The 19,563-nt window shown below is 40.3% G+C and overlaps 1 protein-coding gene across 2 annotated transcripts in view; it reads left to right on the top strand.

Moving 5' to 3' along the window:
• Window positions 1–19,023, top strand: part of homer1 (homer scaffold protein 1) — a 20,891-nt gene extending 1,868 nt beyond the window's left edge. The window contains exons 2-10 of one of the 2 annotated variants that reach the window (XM_087178248.1): window positions 8,957–9,113; window positions 10,637–10,768; window positions 11,561–11,653; window positions 12,325–12,378; window positions 13,779–13,921; window positions 15,523–15,682; window positions 15,792–15,902; window positions 15,984–16,064; window positions 17,163–19,023. In XM_087178248.1, coding sequence (XP_087034374.1) covers window positions 8,957–9,113; window positions 10,637–10,768; window positions 11,561–11,653; window positions 12,325–12,378; window positions 13,779–13,921; window positions 15,523–15,682; window positions 15,792–15,902; window positions 15,984–16,064; window positions 17,163–17,351 — 1,120 coding nt within the window. In that variant the 3' untranslated portion in view covers window positions 17,352–19,023. The remainder of the gene's footprint in view (window positions 1–8,956; window positions 9,114–10,636; window positions 10,769–11,560; window positions 11,654–12,324; window positions 12,379–13,778; window positions 13,922–15,522; window positions 15,683–15,791; window positions 15,903–15,983; window positions 16,065–17,162) is intronic. The other variant, XM_023422327.2, reaches the window with a different exon arrangement.
• The last annotated feature ends 540 nt before the right edge of the window (window positions 19,024–19,563 follow it).

The raw sequence follows: 19,563 nt of genomic DNA, 5'->3' as shown, positions 1-19,563 counted from the left end.
GGGGGGGGTGCGCTGCTGCTTACCTCCTCATGTAAAGCACATCCTCTGTAATTCTCAAGGCCAATGGTTATAATCCAGTCAACAGTCAGTTCCTCAGACACATAAAGGGAGCATGTCCAATGTGTGCCCTTGCCCCGTAATTAGCTAGACAGGCTTGGCTGTTCTGACAAGTAGTGCAGCTTCTATTCTTGTATAATGGAAGATTGTAAACAAGCTGTCCTCCTGAAACTTGGCACTTGGAACAAAACTGTGTCCAGGCAGTATTTTCTTCTTCACTGGTGAGACCAGCAGGTCAGAGATGGATTTCCAGTCAGCGTGTTTTCAGTGGAAACAGAAACATGTTTTGGGCGGACAGTAGTGACTGACTGTTGTCACTGGAATTCAGGTGTGATGACAGGAGTTATTAGTGAGCACATTACGCACAACAGTGAGAGAACACAGCCCATGTTAAAAGTCTTATTCTGACACCTGACACCGGTTCATTGTTTTATTGGCTGACAACACCAAATATAGATCTGAGTAATTTACTGAGGGATGGATCCGATTGATTGTAAGAAAAATAATTGGCAATTATTTTGATAATCGATTCAAAAAAGTGGAGATTTCATTTTCTCAAAAGAGAGGATTTGCTGCTTTTCTTTGACTTATATCGTTGTAAAAATATTTTGGGGGTTAATGGACTTTTGGTCGAACAAAACAAGACATTTGAAGTTTTCACATTGCGATGCCAAAAATGTTCTAATTCAAATAGAAGGATTTGCTGCGTTTCTTTATCATATATCATTCTAAACTGACTGATTTAGTGTGATTCAATTAACAACAGGGCTAGTAAAACTGGCAATAAATATGAAATAAAATCCTTAAAATTAATGAACTCAAATAGAATACATTTATAAACAAGATCTTATACCAAACTCATATCCCAGTAAATGGGCAAGTGTTATTTCTGGTATGTTTTTACTTTTATTTGATAGTAACAGTGGAGAGATGACAGGAAATGAGTGGAGAGTGAGAGGTAGAGACAACAAAGCTGGACTCGAACCAGTGACGTTTGGAGTTAGATGGTTAGTGACTACGTTACAACTTATGATTATTTTCATCACAAACTAATCTAGTGATTAATTGTTCGGTCCATGAAACATCAGAAAACTCTGAAACATGTCCTTCACATTTTCCTTGAGCCCAGTGAGACCTCAGTAAATGTCTTGTTTGGTCTAAAACCTGAAAATATTTAATATTCTCCAGAGAAGTGCTCTTAAAATGAAGTAAACAGATCATTGCTATTATTTTGAAATAATTCATGCAAGTATCACTGTTAAATGTTAAATATTTCTTCATATAAAAACTCTCGCCAAAACACATCAAGAAGGAACAGGAAAAGTACAATGCATTTGACTATCTGATCTTATTTACAAATGTAGATGTGAAAAGACAGGACACTTCTTTATCTCAGGTTCATTAAATTGTGATGCTAGTGATGAAGTGATGGGTACATGAGCTGTGAGAGACCTTTTGAGGCTCCTTTACGACAGATGACATTTGTTAGAGAATGTGACTTAAAGTTCACATGTTCTAAGCTGATGGTTCGTGATTATCTACAGTTGTGCCAATTCTTTCCATAACTTGTTCAATGTCTCTGTCTTCCTTTCATTTCCGTTCAAGTCAAGAAGAAGTGATTTTGAAAAAGCAAAGGAATATACTTTTTACATTCAGACTAAGAGGAGAGGGCCGTGGTAGAAAAGACACAAGGCAGAAATTGTAAGAAAAAAAAAATTGTTAACCAAAATTGTCTTGGGATATAATCATATGAACACTCGCTTTTCCCCTCTCTGCCTCTGAAAGCTCGGAGTGCTGTGTATGGCATATGGGTGTTTTAGACTGGAGGTCTTTGCCTTGCCAAGACCCCGCTGCATCCCTCTGCGAGTGGGTTAACCGTCAAGGGATACAGGGATCGGATTGGGCGAGAGAGCATGTGGGATGGGCAGGGAGAGACAGAGTTGGAGGATGTTCACGGCTCATGACCAGCCCTGAGTCACATGGGCTGTTTCTATGACGACGCAGGCAGCAGCTAAGTTAGTAATGCAGGGTTATTTTTCCTGTGCTTGCAGCCGTCAGTGCTCTGACAGATGGGGAGTTTCCTCTTGTTGTAGTCAGATTATTTAGATTTTTCCTGCTGTATGTTCCTTCATATGCTGTGTAGCTGATGAGTGTATAGTCTTTTATAATGGAAACATCCATTAATATGGCCAAGCGTAAGAAGTAGGCCTGAAACGATAGGTAAATGTATTGATTAGTCTCATACACTGGCAGTAAGATTCATATACAAAGGGTTTCTGCAGGTGTCAAATTAAATTGAAGACTTTTCATGACCTATTTTAATTCCACATTTTTACAGTCATATCAAGAAAGCATGATGGAAAATCAGGAGGGACAAAATTAGTTATTACATATAAACATTCAGTTTTCTAATATTTTATAGACCAAATGATATTGATCACTAGCAAAAATAATCATTAGTTGCAGCCTTAATATAATATATTAAGCAAGAAAAAATGAATATTTGCAAACAAGAAGAGCTTGTAATTAACAGTTGGATAAAAGCTGGGTTATAAAATATGATATTAAATTCTGAATTGCTAGACATTATATTACACACCAGGGGCTCTTATGGTAAAATCACAGCCATCTCCAATCTAGAGAGCAGACATTTCATCATAAAATTGTCATTTTAGTTTAATAGCTGAGCCACGAAACTCATGTGGCAAATATTATCACCCAAAAATCCACTTACACTTGCCAGAAAAAAGTTTCTTTTAAATGAGTTCAGATTGTTCCATACATATATTAATAAATGTTGAAAAACAAATGAATGTATCGTCAGAGACTCGTGATCCCGAGGTGACACTTTGCTCAGTGGCAAAAGATATTACAGCGTTAAAATAAAGACACTTCGACAACAGATGATGCCACCAGAGGCATCATCGTCTTAACAGTAGAAATTAAAACAATCAGTCAATTAATCCATTATCTGATCGACAGAAACTGAATTAGCAACTGCTGTGATAATGTATCGTTTCAGATGAATGCATCATGTGAGGATTCTCTGCTTTTCTGTTTTTCATCATTATGAACTGAACATTTTTTGGGTTTTGATCTGTTGGTCGGATAAAACTAAACATTGAGACGCTGCCATGAGCGTCTGGGAATTGTATTGGATATTTTTCACTGTTTTATGATGTTTAATAGACCAAAGTGATTAAGGAATAAATCAAGGAAAAAGTTCTCACATAATCAACAGTGAAATGAATCGTTGGTTGCAGCCAATACCTCAAATGGGATCTATGACCACAATATAAATTAATAAGGACTCAGTTTATGACGTTTACCCTCTGCCTGCTCGTAACGATTTCCAGCAGTCTGGTGAATCTGTGGTCTCAGGGTAAATGTGTCATGCATCAACAAGGCTCAGTGTCCTGGGCGACTGATTTGCCCCTGTAAATAGGTCCTGATAAAGATCACACTGTATGCAATTAGAGGCTAATCTGAACATGTTACAGTGCACGTCTTTGTATGCCACCATGCAAACACTGGTATCTGTGTTTGTGTGACTATATCTGTCGGTTGTAAGTGGAGAACTGCTGATTTGATAACATCTGCGGTCGGATTCCTCTGTCCAAGCACTTGTCATTGAGACTTGAATGCCACAGTACGTTTCATTGTGAAAAGGGATTATGGGCTAACAATCACCACACACTCTCGTTGAGACACACACCACAGGGGCAGATTTTGATCTAGGCCACGCTGTTGGACTAATGACACCATGAAATATAAAATGACCCACTACAATTTGATCAGGGCAACCTCTCCAACCTCCTTTTTAAAACCATGGGTAATTGACACTTGAACACTGTGTTAAACAGCAACAGTACATGTTATTTACCAGACTAATTGAAGTTGGAGACTGAATCTAGACAAGCATCTGAATCTGATCAATTTCTTTCATCTTCTCCATTCAAAGCAATGTTGAAGCAGCATTCACTAAAACCAGCAGTTGGCTGAATTCACTCTCTTCTTCAATCCTTTAGAAACAGCGTCACAGTTACATAGTTTGTCCGTCACACAGGTTGTATAACATCCTGGTCTGATTGTATCTTGGTCACAATGATCTGTATCAAGATTGTTTTGTGCACAGTATGTAACTTCTGCCACTTGAGTCTCTCAATCAAAACAATCAAACAAAAGACAGAATCGGGTAATGTTGTGAAATAGGGATCATGGGAGTTCACCACTTTACCACAATTGCTGTCAGCTTCTCCCAGTTTGGATTCCTTCAGTGTCGGTGGTTCAGGAGGTTTTTACCGGCAGCCGAATTATCCACAGAGGTTTCCTCCTCTCTATAACAAACAGACCAGGGGATTAAAACTGGTAGAAACAACGAATAAAGCTGTTTCACTTTAAAAATCAGTGATTCACCGACACAGTTGGGCTGACACAGAATGTCTCTGAGCAGCTGGGAGCTGAGCTGTCTAACATTTGCTCTGCTTTTTTCTCTGTTAACTTCAGATCCAGACGTCCGATGACTAAAATCCTTCATCTGGTTAAAATACATAGTTGAAAACTACCAAGGTGTAAAAAGTGTATCTTAAAAATGTGGCTTAAAACTGGATAAATGTCAAATTTGAGCTTCTGGCAGGCAGCCACAGCGCTGACACATGCACAGAGGGGATATCACGTCTTCGACAGGCGACCAAATCAAACTACTTCTATATGTTTGAGAATTGATGGAAAGATTTGGGATAATGTAAGAACACAACTCAAAAAAAATATTAAGGGTCTAGTTTTTTTTTTTTTGACATTTTAATGTGGAAAAGTAACTTATAATAACTTTAATGTTAAAAAAAACAACTACCTGTCAATTATAATGTTACAGTTCTTTTAAACCTCCAAATACTGATATATCTATTGTTGGGCTGTATCTCTCTTCCTAGCTCTACGCTGCAAAACTAGAGCGATGCTGTATCTTTATTTCCGTGTCTTCCACACGGATCAGCTGGTGACTTTGTGCCTGGGGCGTGCAGCTTTAGCCTCACGGATCATACTTTCACATGTACAAACACAAAGTCGTTTGCCACTTGTGAATCAGTATTTATGGGCGTCTGTTGCGTTGAGCATCTAATTTTACACACTGTGCTCCGACTAGACAGTTGTTATCTGACGTACACGCCGTCTCCAGACACAACAACAGTGTCGGCGATTTGTTTCCACACGCCGTTCCTCTATATAGATGCACCACAGACAATTGGGAATGAAATGAGAGGCTTCTTTTGTCTGAAATCAAGGACCCATTGTTTCAAAGATTACTAAGAATTTGGATGGTAAATTTGTCACCGTTATCACTGTAAACTGCATAATTACCATTCAAATGAACTTGTCCTGAACACGTCCTGATAAAGGGGAAAGTTTCCTGTCAGCAAATGATCATCAGTGACTTGTACTAAATTAAAGTCAAATGCAGTTACCTAAAACTTTATTTTCATCACTTCTCCTTTCTTGGTCTGAAAATACTCGCCTGTGGACTGCACTACATAAATATCCTACATATTTAACATGCATATTAATATTTATAGTACAGTATATTCTTACAATCTCCACCAGCGAGCTGCCGGTGTGAATCCCATGTACACACCCTCACAGCGCCTCCATCTCTCTGATTAACTGTGTCTATCTTTAAATAACATCTGCCGACTTAATTAACACACTGAGACGTGACGAGAGGTTCCCAGAGAGAGGGGGAACCATCGCCGTGTCCCGGAGGAGACCCGGGACACTCTGCTCCCAGCCAAAGCAATCAAATCTGGTTCCCTGGAAGACTGGCTGATAGAGGGTCTTAGGACCGGGTTTACATCAAGATAAAGAGCCGGTTTTACTGCTCGGCAACATAATATAATCTTTTATCTGACTGTAGCAGCTTATTGACTAATTACAGGATGACTGTAGCTGCTGTCTGTTGTAGGATCAAGAGCCGTCTTGTTTATTTTTGTCCTTTAGCGCAGAGTGACAGAGGTGTGTGAAAGAGGATCTCAGTTATCTATGAGTCGACGCAGCACTGGACGGGAAGAGATCACGCTTTGCATTCTGGATGCCCATTTTTGCATTTTGATACCTGTGTCAGATATAGGTATTAACATTTATAGACAACCTTGTCTGCATTAGATTTTTTTTTTTTTTTTAGCCAGTCAAACAAAGTACTTTCAAAATAAGTCGATGCAATGATTCTTTCTGGTTTGTTTTCAGCTCAAAGCATTTAGATGAGAAAGTTGCATCTTAATCTGTGTATATTCTTCTATTTAAAGTAACACAACTGTAATTGTCCATTTATGTCACAAAACTTGATAATTATTCCAACAATTTTACATGGTTTTTGTTTTTTAAATCTGTCCTTGTTGTGAGCTGGAGAAGACGACTTGCTCATGCATCAGTCTTACGCTTTAATATTCTGAAGGAAAATGGCAAATTGGGACATTTCCAAACAGACAGTACATCTTCAGGCAAAAATCTGCTCCGAGTTTCTGTGGGTTTCCATGAGCATTCAGACACACAACCAGATATTTATGGCTCGTTTCACTTTTAAACCAAGACCCTGGGAGCTTTTCATCCATACTAATGTTTGTCCAGAGCCTGCTGATCTCTGTATGTTGGAACAGGTGCTTCCAGGTCACCTTTGTTATCGTCGCCTCACTTCACCCTCTCTACGTCAGGGTGAAGTCTGACACACACACACCCCCACACCCACACAGCCTCAAACATACTGTAACACCTTGCCACTTTTAGCCAACATCATTGCAGCAGGTCCCTCTGAGCTGCCTCCCTGACAGGTGTGAAAGTATCGTGAGAGACACCCAAACACTGGCAGCGGCTCCACAGCTTCACCTGCCAAACAAACATGGAAGTGTACCAACTCTGTGCACAGTATCGATCTGAACCCACATGATCTTGTTCGCTCCAATCAATCGGCCTGTTTGTTAATCAGTCTAATCTTCGCTCTGTCATGCAAGTTGCTCAGCAACTGCGGCAGCATCGAATAGAAAGCGATCGAGAGTCTTTGCTGTGAGTTGTGTCAACCTCTAAACCTTTGCCGCCGATGAACAGGCCCTTCATCATCTCTGAGTCGCTGCGTTCACGGGGAGATGACAGTTGTCCACGTCTGTGTGGGCTTTGTTCAGCTCTTGTTATTTTAGAAGTAGAAACAAATTAGCATATATACCCTGTTTTTAAAAATACATAATTCCTCCCTGATTTTATCTCAACCGCCCACACGCAGCAGTAGGTTTCAAGAACGACGCCCCCATCTCCGTCTCTGTCTGTCTCTCCCTCCTCTGCCTTTTCTGCATCCAGGTTACATGCTGCATTTCTTATTCAAGCCTTTTTTTCTTAACTGTTTTACAGCTATTCTTTTCAACTCCCTGGTTTTAGACGCAGCTGTGTTTTTGAGAGTGAATAGGTCGCTTAAATCTCAGCATTGTGATTGTTTGTATGACATTATTTTGAGCATAAATCACTTTTAATAACTCTGCAGAGGAACATTGCAACAGGTCTATAATATGGAGCTTTCTTTAATATTTGCAGCTTTACTAGATTTTGCACCCGGCAGTCTTTACTTTAGTTTTATTTTTCATGCCAAGTCTTTTTTTTTTGCAGATACAAAGAGAACAGAATATGTTTATCTGGCCTTGTGTGCCACTTAACAACGTGACAAGTGAAGAGGGAGACTGTGTGCATGTGTTTAACACTTATGTCTACATTCGTTCATAAGCACACTTGTTCTCGGTGTGAACTCCAGTCAGTGGAAGTGCAACGACACAGCAGGAGAGTGAATTATGGATGTGCTAGGATCTGGGAAACTGTGTCTCTCACCTTCCTCTGATTAATCAAGTCCTTCAATACTTTCGCTTCTCCTTTCCTCTGCAGAACAGTGTTGGATATTTGATGTGGAGCTTTATCCACACATTGGCTTTTGTGTGTTTTAGCTGTGTTAGTGGTGGAGCTGTAGGAACAGCAATGTGAGTAGGTTGCTTGATCGGCTCACTACGATTGTCACACAGTGTTGTAGAGAAATACATGTTCCCCAGAGGATCCCTGACACCAGCATGAGGTTGACATTTTTGGTCTTTAGTGAAACGTCTCAACATTAATTGGATGGATTGCTGTGAAATTTGATGCAGACATTCACGCCTCTCTCAGGGTGAATTCTAGTTCAGTGGCATCATTAAGTTGAAGTTTTAATTTACCCAACACTTTGGTTAGTGTCTCACAGAGTGTTTGTGTTGCCATGTGTTTTTGTCTTTTGTTATATCTTTATTTACTGTATTTCTGCTTGAACTACGGTTGGGTGATAAATTCTGATTTGCACTTTTGCATGATGTATAAAATGTCTACTTTGTGAGAATCAAGATATTACAATCTGCACTGAAACGTTCCTTTTAGTCATAAAATAACGTTGTCGATAGGTGGCTATGTTACCCGTCGTGTCCTTCACTGTCATACTGTCTGCACGTATGAGGTCCAAACATTGGAGCACAGCCTTATCTCTTCTTTCAGTTCTGAAACTGTTTAGTTGCATCTGTTTTTGTGTTTTGTTAACATGAATAATGATCCCAGCTCAGCAGGTGGTCTTTCATGATTCTTGCTCAACAGTAACATTACATCCTAGAATATAGGGTGTTTCAAACATACTTTTGCTTTGTCTGTTGGTGCAGTGGTGACGCTCTAAACTTAGCTGTCTGTTGTTTTATCCATGTTGGTGTAACCAAAGCCTGTTTCTCCTCCTCACAGGCCAGTGTTTTTAGTTACATGCTGCATATTTCAGACAGCTTGACCACAGAGTTAAAGACACCGATTGTTCCATCTCTGCTTCCTTTCCCCATCTGTTTCTGCCTCTCTCTCCCTCTCTCTGCAGAGAGCAGCCCATCTTCAGTACACGGGCCCACGTCTTCCAGATCGACCCAAACACCAAGAAGAACTGGGTTCCCACGAGTAAACATGCTGTCACAGTCTCCTACTTCTTTGACAGCACCAGGAATGTATATCGAATCATCAGTCTGGATGGATCTAAGGTGTGTGTGCAAGTCCAGCACTCACCCAACATGTGAATGTCACATTTCACACGGCTGATAAGAGCTCAATTTTCTCTAGAAACTGTCTTGTATTTTTGACTCGAAATGTCATATTTTAATAAAACCTAAATGTCTCTTCCTCATTTTCAAGTCTGCATCGCTGGTAAATGATAAAATCTTCTGAGTTTACCTCATGGGGATCGATAAAGTTTTATCTAATCATCAGAAACATTTGTTTTTGTCAATTCATCCCACCTCCACACTTAGCTCGTCTGACTTGTCCGCCTCAGCCTGGCCTCTCAGTGCTGAGGCGGTGAAGGGGCGGTCTGCCTGTCATATCTATGTGGCAGTGATTATTTTAGTCTTGAGAGAGGTGCAGGGGTGGAGTTAGCATGGTTATGTAAGGGCCTCTCCGGGTGACTGTGTGTCTGTTGTTGAAGCAGCAAGTTAGCGGTGCTGTGTTCAGCTGGAAATAGCAGAGATTGGGTGGGCTGGTGCTGGAGGACATTACCATCCAGACAACAATAAGTCCTCTCAGCAGAGAAGAAGAAAACAAACACAGAGGCAGATGCCACACAAAGAGAAATCTGTCTGATTGTGTTGCTTTCCAATTTCCACCAGCAAGAAAACTTTTGAAATGTCTTTTCAAATGTGTTCCCTGAAAGTTTTGACCCTTAAAACAGAACAATGTCTGCTTGTTCATCCTCATCTTGTGTCTATCAGTTGTGCTGCTTTCAACCGAAGACAGATTTTTTTTCTTGTTGCGTTGTTAGAATATTTAGTGACGCTACGTTTTGTGGGTTTGTTTAAAGTTTCCTGGAAAGTAGATTGACTGCAGTGTAGTTTACAGGAAAAAAGTTCTTTAGTTAGTTCAATTAGTCGAGACTTCCAGATGAATTTCCATTAAAGAAATTGCTCCCTTTAAACCCCGGTGAATATTTATTACTCACTCATTTATTATTAAAAACTAGTTCACCTGCTATCCTCTGAATAAAAGTCTCAAAGTTGTGCTGGCTAAGCATTTAGAAACAACAGGAAGTGAACCAACTGCTCACTCTGTATTTTACCTGTAATTACTGCAAAATTATACAGTTCTTTCCAGGAAACGTCTTCGGGGAATAAATGTGAATTTATGGATCTATAATATAAAGCATTGCCAAAGTAAAAGTATTCAGTAATAAACTAAAAAGCAAGAGGGAGGTGTAAAAAGCAAACAACATCAGCTGCATTTCAGTGGTCGCCTCTCCCCCTCCCACACTGATCAATTATATCACATTCTACCGGACTCCTCATTGACCACTTCCTGTTACCAAACAGTAGGACTACAAACCCACACACACACACACACACACACACACACCCGCCCACCCACACTCCCACACCCACACTAGTCCCAGTAGATATCAGACATCCAGCTGCTGTAGCCCCAAGCAGCCGTCGCCACAGCTGTAACTGATATATTTAATTTTACCTTTGAGTTTGAAATGACTCTGTGGCTCAGTCATGTGTTTTCTCCTCCACAGGCCATTATCAACAGCACCATCACCCCCAACATGACATTCACCAAGACTTCACAGAAGTTTGGGCAGTGGGCCGACAGCCGGGCGAACACCGTGTACGGCCTCGGCTTCTCGTCCGAAGGTCACCTGGTCAAGGTGAGAGCACAGGAAACCCCTTAGATAATAATTCTAATGTCAGTGTTTATGATTTTTCAAAAGGCCATTTTTGAGTTAATGTCCCAGCCGTCTTTCTGTGTGGGCTTGAATGTAAGACGATATTGTTTTTTCTAGAAATTAGGTTTGAAAAAGTGGGAGTGGTCTTATATTTGAGGACAAGACAATTACATGTTCACATCAGATATTGTTGTTGAATGGAGAGAGCCCCAATGTGACACTGTCTTCTGCACAGAGTGTTTAATTATGGGTTGTTTGTAGCCTTCATGCTGCTGGGCTAGCAGCTAATTGTTTCAGTCCATGTCAATCAGCCCTGAAAGAGTTTATATTGTGCAACATAATTCAACTCTTATCTAAATGTTTTCTATATATTTTCTTTTTTTATTATTATTTGTCTTTATTTCTTTTAGAAATTATCTGCGTCTTTTTGTTACTACGCACCAATTGAGGAACAGCGCTCCTAATTTCCTTGTATATTACACTGACAATAAAGGCTTTCTAATTCTAATTCTTTAGTGCAGTTAAACCTGCAGGAGTTTCTGAAGGCTCAGTGAATTCATGACTGAAAATGAGTTTGTTCAAAACGCCTTCACTGCAGAAATGAACCAGAAAGAAAACAGTCTCACAAGAATTACAGCTGTAACAGAGGATGAGTTCAGTGTAGGAGCCAAAACTTGTAGCAGAGCGAAAACCACTAATGTGTAACCATGACACTAATGGTTTATATTATTATGTTTGGGCCTGTATGATTTTAGTTGCTCCTGTTACTTTTAGTTTGCAGATAAGTTTGCTGAGTTCAAGGAGGCAGCACGGTTAGCAAAGGAGAAGTCTCAGGAGAAGATGGAGCTCACCAGCACTCCCTCTCAGGTAACAAACACCTTCACCACCATCATATCCTCGCACACTTTTTACACTCTTTAAAGAAGTGAAGAAGAACTTCTACATCATGTTGTCGGTGGGTTTCAAGTTTACAAACGATCGAAGATGCACAAGATTCAGGATATCACAGGATTTAAAAAAGTGTTCGATAAATTGATCAGCTATACGGGACCTTAAAAGGAGAATCTGCACGTGTTTGTGATATCATAATTGAAACAACGTGATCAGTGATCACCTGGTCAGAGCATCCGCCTCAGAAACTCATCTATATTCTCACCATTCGGCACTTAGAGATATTTGATTAATGGAATATCTTTGGTTTTTACTGGACAAGTGTCAATCCAACATGTAATCCATGCTAACCTGACTAACGTGTGTTACGCTTGCTCAAGTTTCCCATTTCATATCTACATGAATTTAATGTTAATATGTTAATAAAGGTAGTAAACGAGCCTCCAGACATCAGCAAAGAGACCTGCCAGCCTGTGTGAATCACTGCTCATTCGAAACAGATGAGAAATGAACGTATTCATGTGCGACAGCTCCTTTAGCTCAACGTACAGGTTGTTTAATGTTTCACTCACATGATGCTGTTGCAGCCTCTGAGCAAACACCTTGTGGCTTGTTTCACCTGCTTTGCTCTAACGCTTCCTCCTCAGGGTGGCGCTGTAAAAAGGAACGAGTTGTCAGTCAACAAACCTGGTAAAAAGAAGGTAAAAAGAAGCGGAAAGAATCTTTTTCATGACTCTGATCCAGTGCCCCCCCCTCCCTTCTTCCCCAGTCTTACCTTCAGTCAATGATAGAAGCTCCACCACTCCCCTCTGGTGTCTCCCCTGCAGCGTTTCTTCTGTGGGACATTAAGGATTGAAATGTGAGAGCACAGTGATGGATCTGACAGCCCGGGCTCATCACCTATTGTCATTGTTTTGGTATAATCAGCTGGTCTTTCTTTTCGGGGACCTCCCTGTCATCAGTCTTTAACAACCTCGTCTGTCATCCTGATGTCAGATTAACCAGAGGAACCCCCCGCCCCCCCCTTCTCCTGAAACCTCCCACTGACGACAACCCTCCACTTCTCCTTTCATGCTCTCAGAAAATGACAGTCGGATATAATTAGAGATGTTTGAGCAGCTGCCAATCACGAGTGACAACTATTATTACAGATGAATAAAAAAAGGGGCACAGGGTATTTAGAATATTTTTTTGTCATGGTTTTAAAGTGTTTGTGCAGAAGCTTTTCTTTTAGCAGTAAAACTAAAAAAAACAACAAACAGCAAAAACTTCAAGAAGGAAAAGTTTTTGTGTCCAGTAAACATGAGGAGTCTTAACAGTAGGCTCATAATTCAGAGCGACTCTTGCTGCATTTCAGCAGAAAACCCTGTTAATTTTTGAGCGCATGGAGTCATTAACACTGTCACATGTTGTGCCTGAAAACCCAAGATTAAAGGACTAATTTGATTTTTGGGAAAGACGCTTATTCTCTTTGTTGCAGAGATTTTAAATGAGAAGATCGACACCACTCTCATGTCTGTAGCGTAGCTTAGTTTAGCACTGGAAACAGGGGGGGGGCAGCTAGCCTGGCTGTCCAAAGGTAACCAAATGTTCCTACCAGCACCTCTGAAGCTCAGTAATATTAATACTGCTGAAGCTGTTTGTCTCATCTTCTGCACCAGGTGCCACATAATGTGCAAGCATTGTGCCTCTTTAGTATAGAACATTTACATAAAAGATAAACATGACTGACAAAGAGACGTTATTTTAACAGATGAGTGAAGCCAGCAGTGTTATGTATTCCATATCTGAAAAGTGCTACAGAAATAAACTGAGATTTAACATGTTCATTAGTGAACTTTAGAGGTACTGGTAGGAAGAGTTTGGTACCTATGAACAGAGCCAGGCTAGCACTTTCCCTCCGTTTTCAGTCTTTATGCTAAGCTAAGCTAGCTGGCTGCTGGCTCGATATTCAACAGACTCATCTCATTCTCCTGGGGTTCTCAGCATGACAGTGAATGAGCACGCTGCCTCAGACTGTTGATGATGATGATGATGATGATGATGATGATGATGATGATGATGATGATGATGTTTTTACTTCATCACTGTGTCAAATCAGGAGTCAGCTCCGGGTGACCTGCAGTCACCTTTGACCTCAGAGAGCATCAACGGTACAGACGATGAGAGAGTCACACCAGACACACCTCAACACACAGAAGCCAGAGCAGAGCCTTCCCAGAATGCACTGCCCTACTCACACAGGTAAACCGCAGCCAGGAGTGTTAAACATCGACAAATATATCTCTCTCTTGTTACAGTTGTTGGAGTCAAGGCTTGACTGATTCAATTCTTTCAGATTCCCTTTTGTTAAATATTAAATTGCTTTTTAATTGTTCACACATCCTGATGATGACATGATCACACTGAGCAGTGTAAACCAGAGTGTGACATGTCCGTCGGCGTCTCTCTCGAGCTGATTTAAAATGAAATTGGCACAGCGCAGCAGAGAGCGCCGCAGCTCCTGTTGAATATGTCGATTCATTCATTCATTATTAATCTGTCCCCCAGGCCTCTGGACAGCATTAAAGCATTATATTAAAACACTACACGCGTGCTTCCTATTAATTATACACCACTGAAACGAGTGGAGATAGTTCTGCGCTCCACGACGGCTCATCCCACTCTGAGGCGTCGGCTGTGCTGCAGGGGATTTTAATGCAGCAGAAAAACGTACTTTAAAGAAACTGTTAACGTTTATTAAGTCATGTTCTTTATAGTGCTTCACATTGTAGGTTACAGCTGTTCATTATGTGTCTGTCAGATACGTTTATTCTTAAATTTGTTCTACGTTCAACAAGTGAGCAACTGTTGTTTTTTTTTTTTTTTTTATATAAACGTGTGAAGTGTCAGAGGTTGAATAGTAAAAACATTTTCTGATATATTTTTCTACAGTTGCCCTGAGAGCTCAACGCGCTGTGACTTAGGAAAACACATGCAAACAGACAAAACACAGACAACTTCATAAAATACTGCAAACGCTCACACAACGGCGGAAGTGTTTCCAGGGGACACTAAAAAATGACGAACCTGGCTGGTCCGTCCGTATGTCTCCAGATATCTCAGTAACGCCTTGACTTAACTTCTTCAGATTTGGCACAAATTAACTAGTACTCCTGAATAAACTGATTCGATTTTGGGGGGGTCAAAGGTCACGGTGACCTCACAAAAAGGGGGTTTTGGCCTTGTGGAGGCAATGTCTCCGTAACACCTTGGGGGAATTTCTTTAAATTTGGTAAAAACGTTCACCTGGACTCAAAGAGTAACTGATTAGATTTTGGTGGCTAAAGGTCAAAGGTCAAGGTCAGTGTGACCTCACAAAACACTTATTAGCCATTACTCAAGACACAGAAATGATGACAAAATTTCACACAGATGATTCATACAGTATCTTATGTGACTGTATAAACAGGGATGTAACCTGAAACTAGTCTGAGTGGCTGAGGCAGACAACCGTTAATTATTAAACTTATTAAAACTGTTTGTTTTTAACTTAAAATAATCTTTTTGTGCATGTTATAATAACTTGATTTCCACAAAGCAGACATTTACCCATCCTGCAGCTCAAACCGAACCATCTGCACACACACGCACGCACACACGCACACACACACACACTTCTTTCAGTCTTGGGATTTTTAGAATAGATTTCAGTTCGTTGTTGTTGTGACATTTTTCACCATCTCGTGACGTTTTACAGACCAAACGATTCGTCAGATGAACTGATTAATCGATAATGAAAATCAATGTTAGTTGGAGCACTGCTGACAGTCTGTCGCCTTTGTCTCCTCTTCACATCTCTCCAGTTCATCCAGCATCAATAAGCACTGGGAGGCAGAGCTGGCGGCTCTTAAAGGGAACAACGCCAAACTGACAGCGGCTCTGCTCGAGTCCACAGCTAACGTCAAACAGTGGAAACAGCAGCTGGCGGCCTATCAGGAGGAGGCGGAGAGGCTACACAAACGGGTATAAAACACTCCAAAGTAGAAAAAAGTCAGACTTTAAAGAACATGTCTGGTTTGTTTGAAGTTATTTTTTCACCGTGTCGTGATGAAGATTTATTTTTGTCTTCCAGGTGACGGAGCTGGAGTGTGTGAGCGGTCAAACAACGGTGATCAAATCTCAAAAGACAGAACTTAACCAAACGATAGAGGAGCTGGAGTTGGCTTTGAAGGCCAAAGAGGAGGTGTGTCAGTGAACTGTGAGCTCTTAGACATACGCATCTTATTTGACCTTAATATTGACTCTTTTTAAAAATGACTTCCAGGAGTTGGAGAGACTTAAAGCAGAGGTGGAGAGTGCCAGTGAGTTTCAGTCTCAGAAAGACTCCCTGACACAGAAGTTACAGGTGAGTGAAGCTCTGAACTTACAGGTACATGTTGTTGCTAAATGCTGCATTCGGTGTCCACAAACTGTCACCGAGTCCAGCAGCACAGTGTAAATAAAATCCAATATTAACATTACTACAGTCATTACAGATATTTATATGTTTCTTGAATGTTATTTTAATGGCAGATTTTTCATATGGATGTAAAAACCACACTTAAATCAATGCTCAAAACCCAACTTACACATAAACACATGCACACACACAGAAACAAGAAGTAGACCATCTTAAAGGGATAGTTCATGTTCACCTGCAGTAGATTCAGATCAGCTCCCAGTTTAGAGAGGCAGCAGGAGCACTGGCACCGAAGCTAAGTGATGAGCCGCTGTGGACGGGAACAAGAAAAAAATGTATTTTAGTCACTTTAGAAAAAAATACCCACGGAAAAAAACTAATATCAGTTTAAGTGTATGCTTTATTATGGAAATTTTCACCATTTTATCTTACGTCAAACAGCCGTACGCACAAGCGCAACTACACGTTGCTGAATCAAACTCAATATATATATATAGACCAGTTTATTAGGAACACCTAACACCTGCTTATTCATACAATTAGTGTAGAGCATAAAATCCTGAAGATTCAAAGTTCAAAGTATCTTTATTGTCCCCTACAGGGAAATTGATTGCAGCCAGGCTATACATGAACACACATACAAGGACACACATAGCACCAACACTTATGGACATCAACAAACAGCATGCACCAAGAACAGGTGCGCTCAGGTAGTCACTTTGCATTGTGCAACCAGAGAAGTCACTGAAGTCACCATGAGCATTTAATGTGGTTCAGAGTTCAAAGTTCAGGAGTTGGGGAAAAATGTGACTCAGTGACTTTGACTGTGGCATCATTGTTGTAAATGAGAGACTTAAGTTTTGGATTTTTAATAAATATGCAAAACTTTCTTTAGGGTTGTTGAGGGATATCTGTAGTTAAATCTACAATAAAGTCGAAAAAGTGAAGGGGTGTGAATACTTTCTGAAGCCAGTGTAGGTAACAAGTAGTAGTAGCAACAAGGTCCGTCTTTAATTTCATTGTGTCTTCACAATTTTCCCTCAGGACACGGAGTCGAGGAACCAGACTCTGGAGGCCCAGCTGAGCGACCTGGAGCAGCGTCTGGAGAGCAGCCAGCTGGAGAGAGAAGCCTTTCGCAAGAGTCTGCGCTCCCTGCTGGAGCTGCTGGACAGCAAGATCTTCGAGCTGACCGAGCTGCGGGACACGCTGACCAAACTCATCGAGGGTAGCTAGAGAGACAAACACACCTCCACCTACAACACCTACGCCACCAACACAGCAGCGGCCAGTGCTCAGAGAGCAACTCTAAAGAAGACACCACCTGCATGTTGGCACTCACACTCACCGACATGTAAAACAACTTGAATTCTCTCTCTCTCTTTTTTTTTTTTTTCCTTTTTCCTCCACATGTATACGATACGTGTAAAAGATGTTTACACACAACTTTATGCATTAGCGGTTCACACATTTTGCTACGTCCACATCGTTTACAATCAGCCAAGTGAAGAGGGCTTTGCTTGGGCCATGCCTTCCCTCCGCTCCACTCTGGATTATTCTTGACTCTCTGACGACACAAACTCTGAATTAATCTGTTTTTATTAATTTTTTTGTCTCTTGAACATAATTCTGTTTGAGCAGACGTTAAAGTTTTCTGTTTGCTTTTTGCTTCTTGAGACTTTTTGAGCTTCGCTTTGGTGCATTTTGTCGTCACCTGGAGCTTGCGATTGTTCCCGTCTTCTTTTATTCTGTTCCTCACTTTTCTCATCGTCAGCCAAATGAACAGCTAAGAGTCCGATGAGACAGACTCCAGCTTTTCTTACACTTTTTTTTTTTTTGTTATTTGAACTCTGGAGGGTCGAATATGGTGAAGAGATGACTGCGAGTGTTTCCTCCTGTGACAGAAATCCACCGTTGGACTGCCAAACAAAAAAAAAAGGCGGAGGAGGACGATAGTATGTCTTATATTCTTATACAATATATGAGCAATACAAAAAGGGAGCATCAGAGGGTAAATAAACACTTTCCACTCTCACTTTCAGGTAATTTTACTCCTCTATCTTGGATAGACCACAAGCGAGGCGGGATTTTATTCAATAGTCTTTCTTTCTATATCCTTTTTTTAAAGAATACTACTATAACAAACTCATAGTGCACTTGTAAAAATGGAGTTTGTGTGTGTGGGTGAATCAGATGATCTTCTTTTCTTTCCCTTATTGTTTCTGTTGCGACTTGAAGTGCAATGATTTAATCCTTTTTCTTTTTTTTGTTAATTTATTACTAAAATAACTAAAGATTAATTATGATGAACGTTGTACAAAAGCAAAGATCTTTATTTACATCTCGTTTTCACTTAATCTTTTTTATCGTCTGGTACGTGGGTGTTGAATTACGTTCTGTTTTTTGTTTTATTTTTTTGGAAAAACTGGCAATATTTTTGATCTATTTATCACAGGAAGTGGGAAAATTCATCCGGAGATCGAAGGGGTGGATTTGCAAAGAATTAATTTTTTTCTTTTGCCAAATGTTTTCCTGTACAGATTTGAATTTTTTTGCTGATGTTGCCTTTGGTACAGAGATGCATCAACGGTAGCTAACTAGCGGTACTTTTCTTTTTTCCTTTTTTTTTTGTGGGATTTACTATTGCCAAAAATTGAGCGACGTTGAGAGGAACAGAGTACGAACACCTGAAGAACACTATTTAAGGGCTTGTTGGTTCGGGTACATTTGGGAGACTTGAATGATTTTAGCGGTGACTTTATCTCGTTAAGAATATTACAGCTCGAAAGGGACAAAAAAAAAAACAAAAAAACATTTGAATAAGACTTTTAAATGTTGAGTATACCACATGCTTAAAGACACAAATTGTAATTTTGAGTTTATAGTAAAAGAAAAAAAAACAAGAAAATCGAGTCGTCCTGTGTCGTTCTTTCACAATCATTGGTTATTACATTTCCATCATTACAAAATCAGTCTTTGATAGTGATTTGTTCAAAACAATGTTGTCGAAGTTTGCTGAACAATACAATATCTTAACAAGAGAATTTATCAAATGATATGACAGACAGCTGACATGATGATGTATTTTGATAATATCGCAGCTTGTGTTGAACAGAAAATCAAATGCAATATTGCCAAATAACAGTGGTGCCATGTTGTGTCAAGTGTAGGTACATTATGAGATTAGCTTAGCAAAATGTCCAGGCTACACGGTACCTCTGGTGTGGGCTGAAGTATCCAGTCTTCTCTCCTTCATCCTCTTCTGACGACCAGACATCGTTTAACTCAAATGTTATTTCTGGAAATATTTTAATCTTTTAAAGGTTTGTTACAATCTAAGCTAGATAACGGCCGTTAATGTAACGCCGATTAACGGTTAATGGAACACCTGTGAAGCGGAGTGATACATGTAGTTAAAAGTCCCGGCGCCGTTATATTCTTATCATGG

The sequence above is a fragment of the Seriola lalandi genome, unplaced genomic scaffold (genome assembly GCF_002814215.2).
Source record: "Seriola lalandi dorsalis isolate HSWRI2012SDOR001 ecotype SW California unplaced genomic scaffold, Sedor1 jcf7180002054680, whole genome shotgun sequence".
Taxonomy (NCBI): Eukaryota; Metazoa; Chordata; class Actinopteri; order Carangiformes; family Carangidae; genus Seriola; species Seriola lalandi.
The sequence above is the reverse complement of the archived record's forward strand: the minus strand, read 5'-3'. Positions and strand labels throughout refer to the sequence as shown.